At 35.9% G+C, this 13,047-nt stretch overlaps 1 protein-coding gene across 5 annotated transcripts in view; it reads right to left on the reverse strand.

The window, feature by feature from the left end:
* MAST4 (microtubule associated serine/threonine kinase family member 4) overlaps nt 1–13,047 on the reverse strand; it is a 293,670-nt gene that overhangs the window by 50,269 nt on the left and 230,354 nt on the right. For all 5 annotated transcript variants that reach the window (XM_072416332.1, XM_072416336.1, XM_072416333.1 and 2 more), the window contains 5 exons: nt 9,018–9,172; nt 6,764–6,839; nt 5,407–5,616; nt 2,394–2,495; nt 1,188–1,320 (listed from right to left, as the gene is read on the reverse strand). In XM_072416332.1, coding sequence (XP_072272433.1) covers nt 1,188–1,320; nt 2,394–2,495; nt 5,407–5,616; nt 6,764–6,839; nt 9,018–9,172 — 676 coding nt within the window. The remainder of the gene's footprint in view (nt 1–1,187; nt 1,321–2,393; nt 2,496–5,406; nt 5,617–6,763; nt 6,840–9,017; nt 9,173–13,047) is intronic.

A 13,047-nucleotide genomic window follows, 5' to 3' on the forward strand; every position in this document is an offset into this window, starting at 1 on the left:
AAACATGAAAAAGGTAACAATTTAGCAGATAAGAGATGAAGCTCTGCTCTCCTGCTATACAGCTGAAGGTAATAATGCTCTGCTGCTAACAAAAAACCATCATTTTAAAGTCATTTTGCTCAACAGCAGTTATGGGATCCCAGTGCTGTTCATAAAATATCTGAGGCTCTAGAAACAAGATTAGCTATTGGCATCCCATACAGCTTTATCATGCTGCTTGCTATTTCACTGCATTACAAGACATTTATTGATCGTTTATAAAGTTCTAAAAGCATCTACAAAACTTGTTACAACGTTTTACAATTTTAAAGAAAACCCTTGGTATCAGTGTGAACACAGACATAAACAAGCTTTGAAACAGATGTGGCAAAGTGTGGCTTTCTATATTTGGAAGACTTACAATTACTAGGAACACACCAGATAAACGTGGGCAAAGCTTTAGGTGGAAAACAATGCCCTGCTCTTGTACTGCTCCCTTTGGAGCCGTAAAAGCCCAACAGTTGAAGAGTAAGGAAGACTTTGTGTTTCCCTATACTACAGCTCCTGTGTTCATATATGGCACCAAACTCCTGAGAATGCTTGAAGAGAACCTGTTCATTTCTTATTCAGCAAAATACAACTGTTCACCTAAATGCTGTTTGCACAGTGAACTTATAAGTAAGTACCTTTATTCACTCCTCTATAAACCGGCACAAATGCAAGCTGGTATAAACTCAAAGTGCATTTAGTCAGGCATTGGATTTTCTCCCTGCCCCTACATGGCAATGCTGGTGATTCGTCATTCAGTCTTTAGGAAACAGCAAAATATGGTCCCATCAGAAGTCAAGGGGAGCCAAGGTGAGGTAACTATATGGGGGATGGGGTAAAATATTCCATAAAGTGATTTTAATGCAGTGTCCTAAATAAGTAAAAACAACTCTGGAGGAGTTGTAGGAAGCAAACACAATTTAAACCTATTTTTTTACCAGTATAAAGGAAATGAGCAATTTTTTTTCTTTGCTTTTTTTTAAAGCCACCTTTGAAATAAAAGTTCTCATTATATTTGGAAATTGATGGTTTTTGTCTTTAAGCATTTACATAGCATAGGTAATATTAATTTCACAAAATATTTAGCATGGTTGTACATTTTCACAGCCAAGGTTAAACTTTAGCATTAATACATATCTGTACATTTATATTGATCTCACCTTCAAGGGGATCTTTGTTCAGTCCCAGCTGACTTATTATATATCTGGGTATATCTGTCTTAATGCCTTGTCCCTCTTTAGCATGGCCTTCAGCTGCTTCCAAGAGGTAATAAAATTCCTCAGGGTCAAATTCCTGGTAAAGGTAATACAAATACATTGAAATATACATACTCCCAAACATTAATAAACCAAACCTAAGGGTATTAACACTTCATCTTACATGATTAATATTCAACATTATTTATAAAACATAGAATCAAACATTTACTCATGGGAATCTTCCAGGTCCATGTGTTTCAATGGCAATAAATGATGCCCACCAAGGAATGTTAGAGGAAATGTCAGATTCCCTGTTTCATAAATAGTCTGCCCTGATTAACTTAAAAACAGAGAGAGAAAAAAGACAGAGGGAATAGGAACAGACTGTTCATTAACAGAACATCTTTAAGTGGAGCAAGGTGACCAAAAGGTTGAGAACATATGGTTGCCAGTTAAATAATTTTATTATTGTATACATTTTTTTTTTATAATAAATGTAATATATTCATATGTTATTTAAAAAGTCTGCTTTTCATTTCACTTTAAAGTTCTTCTTGGGGGGGACACACACCACCCTATGCTGGGTGGTACACATCAGAACAAAGGGACTTCAAACTATAAACATATCTGTGCTCCCTCGACTCCTCTTGTGTTCCACCTTCTACCATTGTGGCCCTTAAGGATCAAGCAGATAGACTCTGATCTAAGAATATAGAAATCTATATAATATATATATATTATACATTAAGAATAATTAAATTTGACTTTTGCTAGATTATTTGTTTGCTTTTCACACTTTTTGTACTTTTTTGTGTTTTGTACATTCACCCTTTTTTCAAACATTTTGTTTTTTTTTTTATAATGGTTCTTGCCCAGAGGAATATAAAAGGTGACACCAGTAATTTGTATGGGGACTGTAGAAAGTCTTAATTTGTAAAAGAACTGTAATGGCTATGATCTCAAGCAGTCTCAAGTATTATGCCCCCAGACTAATCGATCTGGTAGCACATCTGAACTCTGTAACTACTCACTGAAAGTTTTCTCTATAATTATGATACACAGAATATTATGTACCTGTACATGGGTAAAATAAGGATAGTCTCAAAAGGTAGTGAAAATTTGTTTTTTTTGGAACAGAGAGTTGTGAAGCCAATGCCTGCTACTTACCAAGCATTCCAGTAACCTTGCTGGACGTGCAATAACTATCAAGATTTTCTGGGCCAATTGTTTAATATAAGCTAATTCCCCACTTTCTGAGCGTTCTTGAGCCTATGAAAACCATAGAAAAATAAAGGAAGTTATTAAAATAAAGAAACATTTTGTAATGGGTAAATTCAACTAGCTGTGAGCACATACATAAAAATACTATGCCATCCATTAACATTCTATGCTGGAAAACTAATCAACCAACTGTATGCAATTAACAAAAAGACATGGACCCCACACAGATCTTCACCAAGAACAGCAGCTCTAAGACTGCGGGATATATTTAGCAGGGCACCACCCGCATAGCTAAATGTTTGTGCTGCTCCTTAATTTTCTCCTAGGTCAAAAACATACCTGCAAATTACTGGTCTCTGTTAAAATTGACCCCCTGTGTGTATACTGTTGCAGCAGGGACAAGGTACTATTTACTTTTCATTTTAAAACTGGTCAGTTTAGGTTACTCTATACATTTAAAATGGGGCATTTTTTTTAGTACTAAATAATTGTAATTACCATGTAATCTTGTGATACTAAAATGCTTTACAAGTCTTTTCTAAAAGGTACACATTTTGATGCTGTCATCTTCATCTGTGCTTTATTATTAGAGTCACTGACCTAATAACAGAATTCAGCATTAGAATTCAGACTTTATTGCCTGTATATTGTCTCAGTAAGACCTATACAGATAGATAAAAATGGCCACTCTGCATATCCTGTTTCCAGTTATCACATTGGAATGACCCTGCATAGAATACAAGAGGTGAGGCACCAAAGGGAATACAGATTATATTGATGTTGCCCAGATTTCAGTGATCCTTTTTTACTGCAGCTTTGAGTCTCATTGCTCACATTGAGCTATACAGGAACATCTCAGGTTGTTTCTAGGTATCCAATTATCAATAACACTGCACAAGAAATGTCTCTTTAGAAAAAAAAGTTATGAATTGTAGAATCATCTCTGTATCAAATAAACCCAGAACAAGAAAAAAAATAAATTACTATTTTACAGCTTTGCCTCGAGAAGCAGAAACTAATTTATCATTATCAAGTACGAAATTGCAGGAATCAAACTAAACTCTCTACAGTGGACAGCAGATGGAAAATGTCCAGGCTTTTTCCTTTTTTGTTTCAAAATTAATACAGAGAACAAACAAACTTAAACCATAGGCAAAGTAGATATCCTAAATAAACAAGCAAGTGTCTGGGAAGAGTAATGAAGATGGAAGAGACATTTTTTTAGACAATGTCTATTATCGTGTTTTAGAAATAGAAAGAAAATGAACACAAAAAATTCTTAGACAATACAAATAACACAGAAAGGAAATACAATTTTTTGCTCAATCACATCTAGAATTCTATGCAGTAACTCCAGTGACTTTATATTTCAAGGTTAATCATACCTCCACTTCAGAGTTAATATATCATGTGGAGTCACTGGGAAAAAAGTATTGTATAAAAGTGTTGAATAAAGGGTTATGGAACTCCTAGCTGAGATCCACACATCTCGGCACCATGATACAATGGTACACGGTGCAAGAGAGAAAGTCGTTGAGTTATAAATGAATTTTTGCGAACATCTTTACAAATAATTTTTATAAAGCCCAAATGCAGAAGGAACAAAATTAATTTCCCTTAGGCTTAGAATAAGTAATCAAAGCCTAAAATTTGTCAAATTTGTCAGAGCTGTCAGTGACCCCCATTCAGTATGTTCTCTAGTCTTCGGTTCCCTATTATTGGAGCAGGAAGAGATGCAAGTTCTTTCACATAAGGTATTTTATCCATTCTGGAAACAGATACAATATTAAATGTACAGCACTTTTTCACAGGCCTTGTTCAGAAATGTGCTACACATGGTCTTTTCGGTGTACTGTTTTCATATCTTACAAAAATGCCTACATAAAGTAACAGAACAATAAAAGACATCTAACCACAAAAATGTATATGTCCAAGTATATCTGAACCAAAACAATTAGCTTTAAGATAGTAGATGCAAACAAAAGGAAGGAATGTTTAGGCTGTAAGCAAGTGGAATTCAATACTGATCTCACTATGATCCTTGACAACATTCCACCCACTGCTGCAAAACCTAGATCATGTCATGTCAACCACCCAAGAGGAGGTTAAAGGCTATTATTTATTTCCTATGTCCACCCACTTCCTTCCGAAACAAAAATTGAAATGTATATATACAAAATGTGCAATTTGCACTATAATTACTTATTTCAAGAGTGACTTATGATCTTCCAGTGCTATTACTAACTAATGACAAGGACCCAAGCCATAGCTTGCTGGTACAGCTAACAACCTACATGTGAAATATATCTTCCTTTGACTGGTACAGAGTGCACACCCATGGACTGAAGCAACTAAAAGGCTTACATACCACAGTTGTCCATTTAAAAAAGGGAAAATAGAGCTTTCCTCACAGCCAGGGCATCACTTTTGATTATGCCACACCACACTATGCAAGTCTGATAGGAGGAGACCTGCTCCATTGCTTCAGAGGGTCTAATTTATTAAAGCTCTCCAAAACTGCAAAATATACACTTTCATCAATGAAGCCAAGTGATCCAGCAAACCTGGAATGGATTTCTTCAAAGTAACTTGCTATTTGCTAGCAAATATTTTGAATGCTGGACCAGCTCCCTTCCAGGTTTGCTGATCGGTGTTTCTTCTCTAGCTTTGGAGAGCTTTAATAAATCGGGCCTAAAGTCTCAAAGAAGGTGAAGCAGAAAGACATTTTTAAAACACATGGCGTATGTGAAGTAGCAGTTTTTTTCCCCCCTAAAAATATTGGTATGGAGATGGTAAGTGACATGGACAAGTCCCTGCTTTATAATTTGGGCTTTAAAGTCACTGTTGCTTGTCGTAGAATTTAAAATACCTATTTAAGTAGCAGGTACCTTAATAAAAGAATACACATTTATTACATTAAATACAGGTATCTTCTTTCTGAAACAAGAACTACTTTTACCTCTTGCAACAACTTCTCTAACTTTTGCTGCAGCTCTAAAAAGTATCTTGAGGTGATGAGGCCCTGGTGGGATTTGTCCAGGCAATCTCGAGCCAGCTCCACAATCTGATGGTGGGTAAAGCTGAGCACGCCATCTGCAAGTGGAAGCACGCTGTCAGGATTGTAGTTGGTTATAATCTCATGAAGTCTCTCCTCCATCTGAGCTGTGGCCTGAGGAAAATAGGAGAAATGCTTACAGAAATCTCATATGCAATGCTGTCAACCTCAACAATACCAGAGAATAGACAAGCTGAAAATTTGAGCAGCAGAAAAGATTTACATGTTTCAAGGCTAAAACAAAAAATACTTAAACACCAATTGTTTTGCTACACCAAAATCGCCTTGGAGATGTACATAAGGAGGACACAAAATACATGACAAAAGTCCACAACTCCAAATAAAGAAAATATTCAATTTTTACCACTAGCTTTTTACCTTTCAATTTATTTAAACAGTAAGATTCAATTTTCAATCCAAAGAAAACCTTAAAAAGGAGGTGGTCAGAAATGGGCATTTGTAAGAATCTAAATCTCTACTTCCAAACTGCTATAATGCAGCCATACCTCTCAAGTATGGGGGTGCATTTACTTGTGTAGGTTAACCTGGCTTATGTTTAATTCAGGGCTGACTTACATTGTGGCTAGGCTTTTAGAAGTTTGGTAACAATAAACAAACAGGCCCTTGAGAATTATTTCCCATAATCCTGACAGCATGTGATATATGCAATGAGTATCACCAATGAGCTTGGGCAAGACACAGGAAACAACCTGAAATCCTATCATTTGCACCCTGGCAGTATGAGAATGCCAATAAACCAATAACTTTTGGTAGATATGACTGTATTATTATACTAATTCAAAGCCCAACTGAGAGAATTGTAGTCATAGGAAGTAGGTAGTTTGCAAGACCTCAATCTGTTAACAGAAAACTAAAAGGTAGAGAGGTCCCGTAGCAGCACAGGTTTCAGAATCTGAAACATTGCCAGTGGTAATACCTAATAATTTGCACCATTCAACATGATTACTTTGAGAGTTTGCCCCTTTCATTTCTTGCTTTAATTTAGTTAGGCTTAATATTTAGATTTTTACAGGTGTCAAATGGTGAATGTGTGGACGCGCCATGTGTGAGGTGTGCTTTACTGCAAAGTGTACACACTCCTGCAGTTTATAACACGAGAATGAAATTATTTATAGAAGTGTATAAATTATACACAAAACAGAAAAAAAAAATTTAATCTGTTCCCTGCCACAAAAGGTAGCTGAAAACCAGGTCTTTAGCGTAAGCCATTAGGCTAAGCTAGCGCATTACACAGGATTACCTTAGGGAAACGTTCTTTGTACACATGATTCATCATGATGATTTCATGGTCACAGCATGCAGGTGTACGTCCAGGGCTGCCAACACAGAAAAACAAATTACAGGTCAATACAATATCTAAGCAGGAATTCTGCATGAACAGAAAATTGAGAAATGTAGGTGTGGCTCACAGTAACCACACAGCTGACACAAATCCTTCATTTGTCTGACATCTCTGAACCGCTGAATGCAAATCAATCTGATATTGGAAGATATGAAACATTTCTCATTTTATATTGGTCCTGAATAAAAAGCTAGTAATACATATAAAATACAAACAAAAATGTCTACTACTGCACAAGTTAAGATGTTTTCCAAAGGTTTTGCCACATACTGCATTGTGTTTAGCTTTTAATATAGGTGTGTATCATCTTGTATAGTTTTATTATTAGGTTATCAATTATAGGCTGTGACTTTTGGCAATGTGAAGATGCATAAAGTTGTAGTGTACATAAGTGGTGGACAGAATATTGTTTTGTGGTCTGAAACAACTTGCAGATCTTTCCCCTGACTTCACTACCTGCAGGCCTGTTAGCAGTCAATAATTTAAAAACCAGATCTCAAACTACTTCACCTCGGTCACCAGCCAGCATAAGAGCTTGAAAGTAAATAATGGATGTGGGAAAATACCCTCATTTTCTAGTAAGAATATGTTGATGACACATACAGTCTTTTATAAATAAAATTTAACCTCACTTGCAACTGAAATGTCAGATTGTGGAGTAATGCCTACAGGTTCTCCTATATCTTTTCTCTATTTCTCAAATGACCAGGTCTCAACATAACTAATTCAGGCTCTATCCTTCAACAGAGATTATCATTAATGTTTGATGTATTTTTTGTTAGTACCAAACAGAATAAAGGACACGAATACAACAGGTGTAGGTCATTGTGATGTAATACAGGCATCAGGTCAGATATAACACACAAAGTATTTCCCAGTCACATTCTAAAATACAAAGATATTAGCACCGATAACATGTCATTCCCTATAGATGTATAAGCATTTTCCTCCAGTAAGACGCTATCTCAATGGAGAGGTGTCTCTTCCATTTTTTTTGAAGTATTAAAACTGTAAGAGAGGTGACCATTAAAATAAGGGTAGCTTAGAAGTTTATGTGTAAAATGTATTTAAACTCCAATAATGAGGTTCTCTCTTATCTACATCTGTTTTGGTCAGTTAAATATACTAGTTTGTTATATCTGTTTTTTAAGTGGTGGGAAAAATGTGGACGTCACAAATTTAGAGCTTTACGATGTGCCTTGCTCTAAAGTTTTGCTATCCTAAAGAGACTATTTAGCCCTCACTGTTCTATTTTCAACTAAAAGTCAATTAAAGATAATAAAACAGTGGAAGTGGTTAGAGAGGGCTGACATCACTCAGTATACAAAAGTGCCCTGTGTGGTCAGTGCACAATAATAAATTAGGATCTGAGGGAATTTCTGGCAGTTTTTTGGTACTTTTATGGCCTTTATTGGGACAAAGTATTGGGAAATGTACATGTATTGGCAAAATGTACTACATTTGTTTGCAATTTTTTTTTCTTTGCCTTGACATATGCTTTAGGGAAAGATTGCCATATTAGAGAACAAAGAGAGCAGGTATTGAAAGAAAAGATAAGGTCAAAGAAAGTAGGAAGCATATTGGTGTTTTTAACTATTGTGTGCGAGTCTCTCATTTTTATTATTTCACTTATCCTAGAAAATCTGGGAGGTGTTGTTTCCACATCACTGAGATACAGGCAGGGGCAATCTTGTGGACCTTGTGATGCAAAGCCTGAGAAAAGCCATGATAAAAAGTAGCGTGTAAACAAAATCCCCAGCATCCACCCAAATCATAACTGTAACCAAAGGGTAGACTTCGCTTTGAAAAATCCCCCACTGACTATGGTGATTGTTTTGCAAATATGGACGTTTGAGTAGTCAAGACTTTCAAGATTTAAAATAGATCCCATTAGTTCGGCTTAATGGCTTGGAACATCCATGTTTTTCAATAACAAACCCAATAAGAGTCACATTACTAGCGTACAATGGCTTGCATGTGGCGTATTTCTTCATGAAAATGTAGATTTTTTTTTTCCCAGTCAGCCATAAAAATTATGCAGGCACTTTCCCTACACAGGTTGATTATTTTAAGATCACATTTCATGTTGGGTACAAGACTAAATTTAATTCTGATTGATTATATTTTTTCTCAACAGCAGCAGACAACACACCTGAGACTCCTGGAGCGAGGTCGCAGCGGAGTGTTTCGGCATCTGTCATCGCTGGCAATGCTCTCCGTGCAGAAATGTTTGGACAGAAAATGGAGTTCATCGGGCGTTGGTTGATATGGTAACTGGTGCAACTTCTCCTGGGAGGAGCAGGACGACTGTGGAAACAAAAAAAATGATCAATATATTTTACTTTTCCTCTGTTTTTTTCTACTTCTAAAGTAGAATCTTAATCTTTCATTTTTCTAAAAATTATGTTGATTGTCAGTTGGGAATGCCTTGGGTTTAGTTTTAACTGCAGACAAGCCTTTCCCAACACTGATTTTATTTTGTTGTCTTTAAATCTTAAGTTTACAATTGCGCCATCCAATTGCATAATTCTCCTAACTAGGCATCCACACATCTGACACTTGAGGAACATTCTCACTATCCTTTGTTAAGCAATTTTACAAACATCCCAACACTGACCCTTTATTGTCTACAATGCCAAGTGCAAACAAAATGTAGCGATGAGTGTTGAGGTTTAATAGTGTTCTTGAGAGGCACCTTCAATATTACAAAGCATGAACTAAAAAACTGCAGGTCATCTCCAGTCCAATGATTGAACCCATTATAATGGGATACACCCCAATCTTTTCCTTGTCAAGAAGTAGAGACTATCTTGGTTTCTTTCCTCCATATACAAGAAATGAGGCATTTTGAAAATTTTGCTGGAAAGTCTGTATATCATAAACGCACCAAAGGTAAAATAACTGGTCCTCCAAGGCAGGCAGTGATTGGAATTGGCATATTCATGTAAAGACTGAACTGATATGATAGACAGCATGGTGGCTTAGAGGTCAGCACTCTGTTCTTTTCAGTGCTGGGTCCCAGGTTCGAATCCCAGTCAGGACTCTATCTGCATGGTGTTTGCATGTTCTCTCAGTGTTTGCGTAGGTTTCTTCCGGGTACTCTGGTTTCCTCCCACATTCCAAAAACATGCAGTTAGGTTAATTGGCTTCCCCCTAAAATTGACCTTAGACTGTATTAAAGCCATATGAGTGAGGTAGGGATATTAGATTATAAACTAGTGACATGACTAGGGACTTTGCTGCTTAATATGTAGGTGCACTGTGTACTTTGTTATAATAATAATAATAATATGGGATCCCCAAACAACAATGTGTAATTCTCATATGCAGCAGAAATTATTTTCTCTGTAATAAACTCAGGTTATTTTGAAACGTTAGTATTTAAATGGCCCAGAAACAATTGTCCCCTCTTCCTCTCTATATTAATGGTTCTAAATATAACTCAATGTGGATAGTAAAGCCAAAATAAACAATATACTCCAAAAATCAGCAGGTATAAAAAAAATGATAAAATAGATGTTCTTCAGCTGTCATTGAAGACTACAAAAATTAGCGCAAATCACCATCAAAGACAGTTTGTTGTTTATATAGCTGCATCTGTCTCCCGTGTAAAAGAATCATGTCTACAAAGCACAAATGTCTGTTTCAGATTGTAAAAATCCCTCCTAAATGTCAGGCCAGAAGGTTAGTTGAAGGAGAATATGAAATGGATGATATCAGCAATGTGGTTATTCTTTATTTTTTGTTGACAGGCAAAATGAAATTGGACAATGACAAGTCATTACCGACTGGTTCTCTACAGAATACACAAATATCTTTTCTTACCGAAAAGACTTTGTGATCCAATGTGAGATAAAAGGTCAAAAATAACCAAGCAGTCTTTACATATGAAATGCTTATATACGTTCATGCCTATTCTCAGTTTGGTAAACTTTTAATATTTCTTTTCCAGCTATGTATATATTCAATATACTCATTGCCCTGAATTCTAGTCACCATATGCATAGTCAGATATAGTATGATTTGCTCTTGAATAGAGGTTATCACCCTACAGTGGAAATAAGGCACGGAGGGTATGTACATTTACTAGTCTTTTTTTCATTATTTTTTTGTACAATAACATGGCCAGCAGTGAGATGGTGACAGGGTCTCATCATGTGACATACATTCTTTATCACAGTATGGATAACAGTATAATCAATACAACCTAACCATGCATTGTATCACAGAACAAACTGACAAATTTTCAGGACTGTCATACAACTACCCCTCAATTAAATGACTGTCTGCAATGTCCTCAATGAAATTAAAACAACATGTTATGTATTTGACCACATACCATGATACTACAACACACTGGAGGCAGACGGTCCTTACCCCATGTTCTGTTTTTTCAGGGTGAAGAACTGTAAATATATTTTCCCAGGAGCACAACTACTACTTACCTGTAAGAAGTGGTATAACTTCATGTGTTACTTCTCTCTGGCCACAGGTGCCATTAGGTATTCAAAGTAATTTAAAAATTGTATGGCCACACCAAAGTTTATTAAAGCCAAAAACATTTAGATTTATTAAAAAAACAAAAAAACATAAGGCTTGAAGTACATAGCCATTTATGTTTGCAGATTTCTAAGTGACTTTTTCAAGAATTCTTTTCCACTGCATTGCAAAGAAAATCTCTATCCTCACCTTCTATTCACAATCATGTCTGTACATAAAAAATTATCAAAGAGAAACTGACATAAATAAGGTGAACAACTTCCTGTGTGAGTTACTTCCTGGGCACTCATGAGCAGGTTCCTTGCATGTCGGTGAGTGCCACTGTGGATTATTTTCATATGGTTGGATATAATGGAAGTCTCGGATACATGGATTTTGTCTCCTTTCATTATCTTTAAAGGCTAATTTACGGGTGATCGAACCAGATGATATTGTGCTTGGGTCATGTTTATTAGAAACCTTCCTCTGAATGGTAGCAGAGTTCATTGCAGGGGAGCAGGCTACCTCTGATTGCTTATATATTACTGGAAGACTCGTTGCCTCTACATCAAATATTTTATGACTATATAGACAGCATGTGTTGACAGTTTCTGATTAGCTACACTATTTGATTGTCAGAAACAAATCTCATTTCTGCTTTATCGGGACATCTCAAGGATCTAATGTCCTTGGGATTGAAGAGGGCAGGGAAACAGTAAAAGATGAGAGAGCGGAAGGTGTCTTATGTAACCTCGGTATATACGAAGCCAGACGAGATGAACAAAGAAATACAACACAGTCAGCAACAAACTTGCATTCAAATTATTAGACTAGCCTGTGATAATATGAAATTGGCTAATAAAGTCAGATGCCTGTATTGTAATTTTAGGCCAAATGTACACATAGGTACATAGCAGGGTTTGGTTTTACAAGTGTTAGCATATAAAGATCTGCTAAACCTGCAGCAACAGATAAAGAATTCTACATTTTCTAAATATCTTTGCAATTAGGACTCACTGTAAGAAGAACAGACTTCTAAGTAAATGTTGTTTTCTTGTTTAATTATTTTAAGTGAAAGTCTTAATTATTAGTTTTCAAGGGTACCCCCACCCCCTAAGCAAACATGGACAAACACAAGTGTATGTAAACCCTAACTGACCAAGATCTAATTTAAAAAAAATGTGTATTGTTTTTTTCATACTACAGTTAAAACCTTGTAATTCATTCAATGCTAACCATAACTTCTTTGCAGCCACTTGCCGTCTACATGCATGAGCTTCAGCAACTTCAGCACATCATAAATATGTCAGGGCAGGTATGCTGATAGTCAACCCAGTGCAATGTGATTTGGTAAGGGTGCTTGTACTTTCTAGTGTGAAATCTTGTGCCAGGTTGGAAGAACTATTGAGAGACAGCACATTCTTTAAGTTATGTTGCTGATATTCTTTTCTTTTTGTGAACTTGTATAAATAATACTTGGTGTGTATCTTTGTATAAAGCGCTGGTCTTTATTTTACTATTACAGCTTGACAGAGTGAACTCTATATTCCCTTTAATAAATCCACCTGTATTTTGTTTTTTTTTTGCAAATACTTTGCTATGCAGCTGAATGTACATATGTAAATGATTGTTTCATGTATCTTTATTTTTTAAAATTTGCCTGCAATGCTTTGTATAACATTAAATATAATAGCATTGTATAA

This window comes from Pyxicephalus adspersus, chromosome 6, assembly GCF_032062135.1.
Source record: "Pyxicephalus adspersus chromosome 6, UCB_Pads_2.0, whole genome shotgun sequence".
Classification (NCBI taxonomy): Eukaryota; Metazoa; Chordata; class Amphibia; order Anura; family Pyxicephalidae; genus Pyxicephalus; species Pyxicephalus adspersus.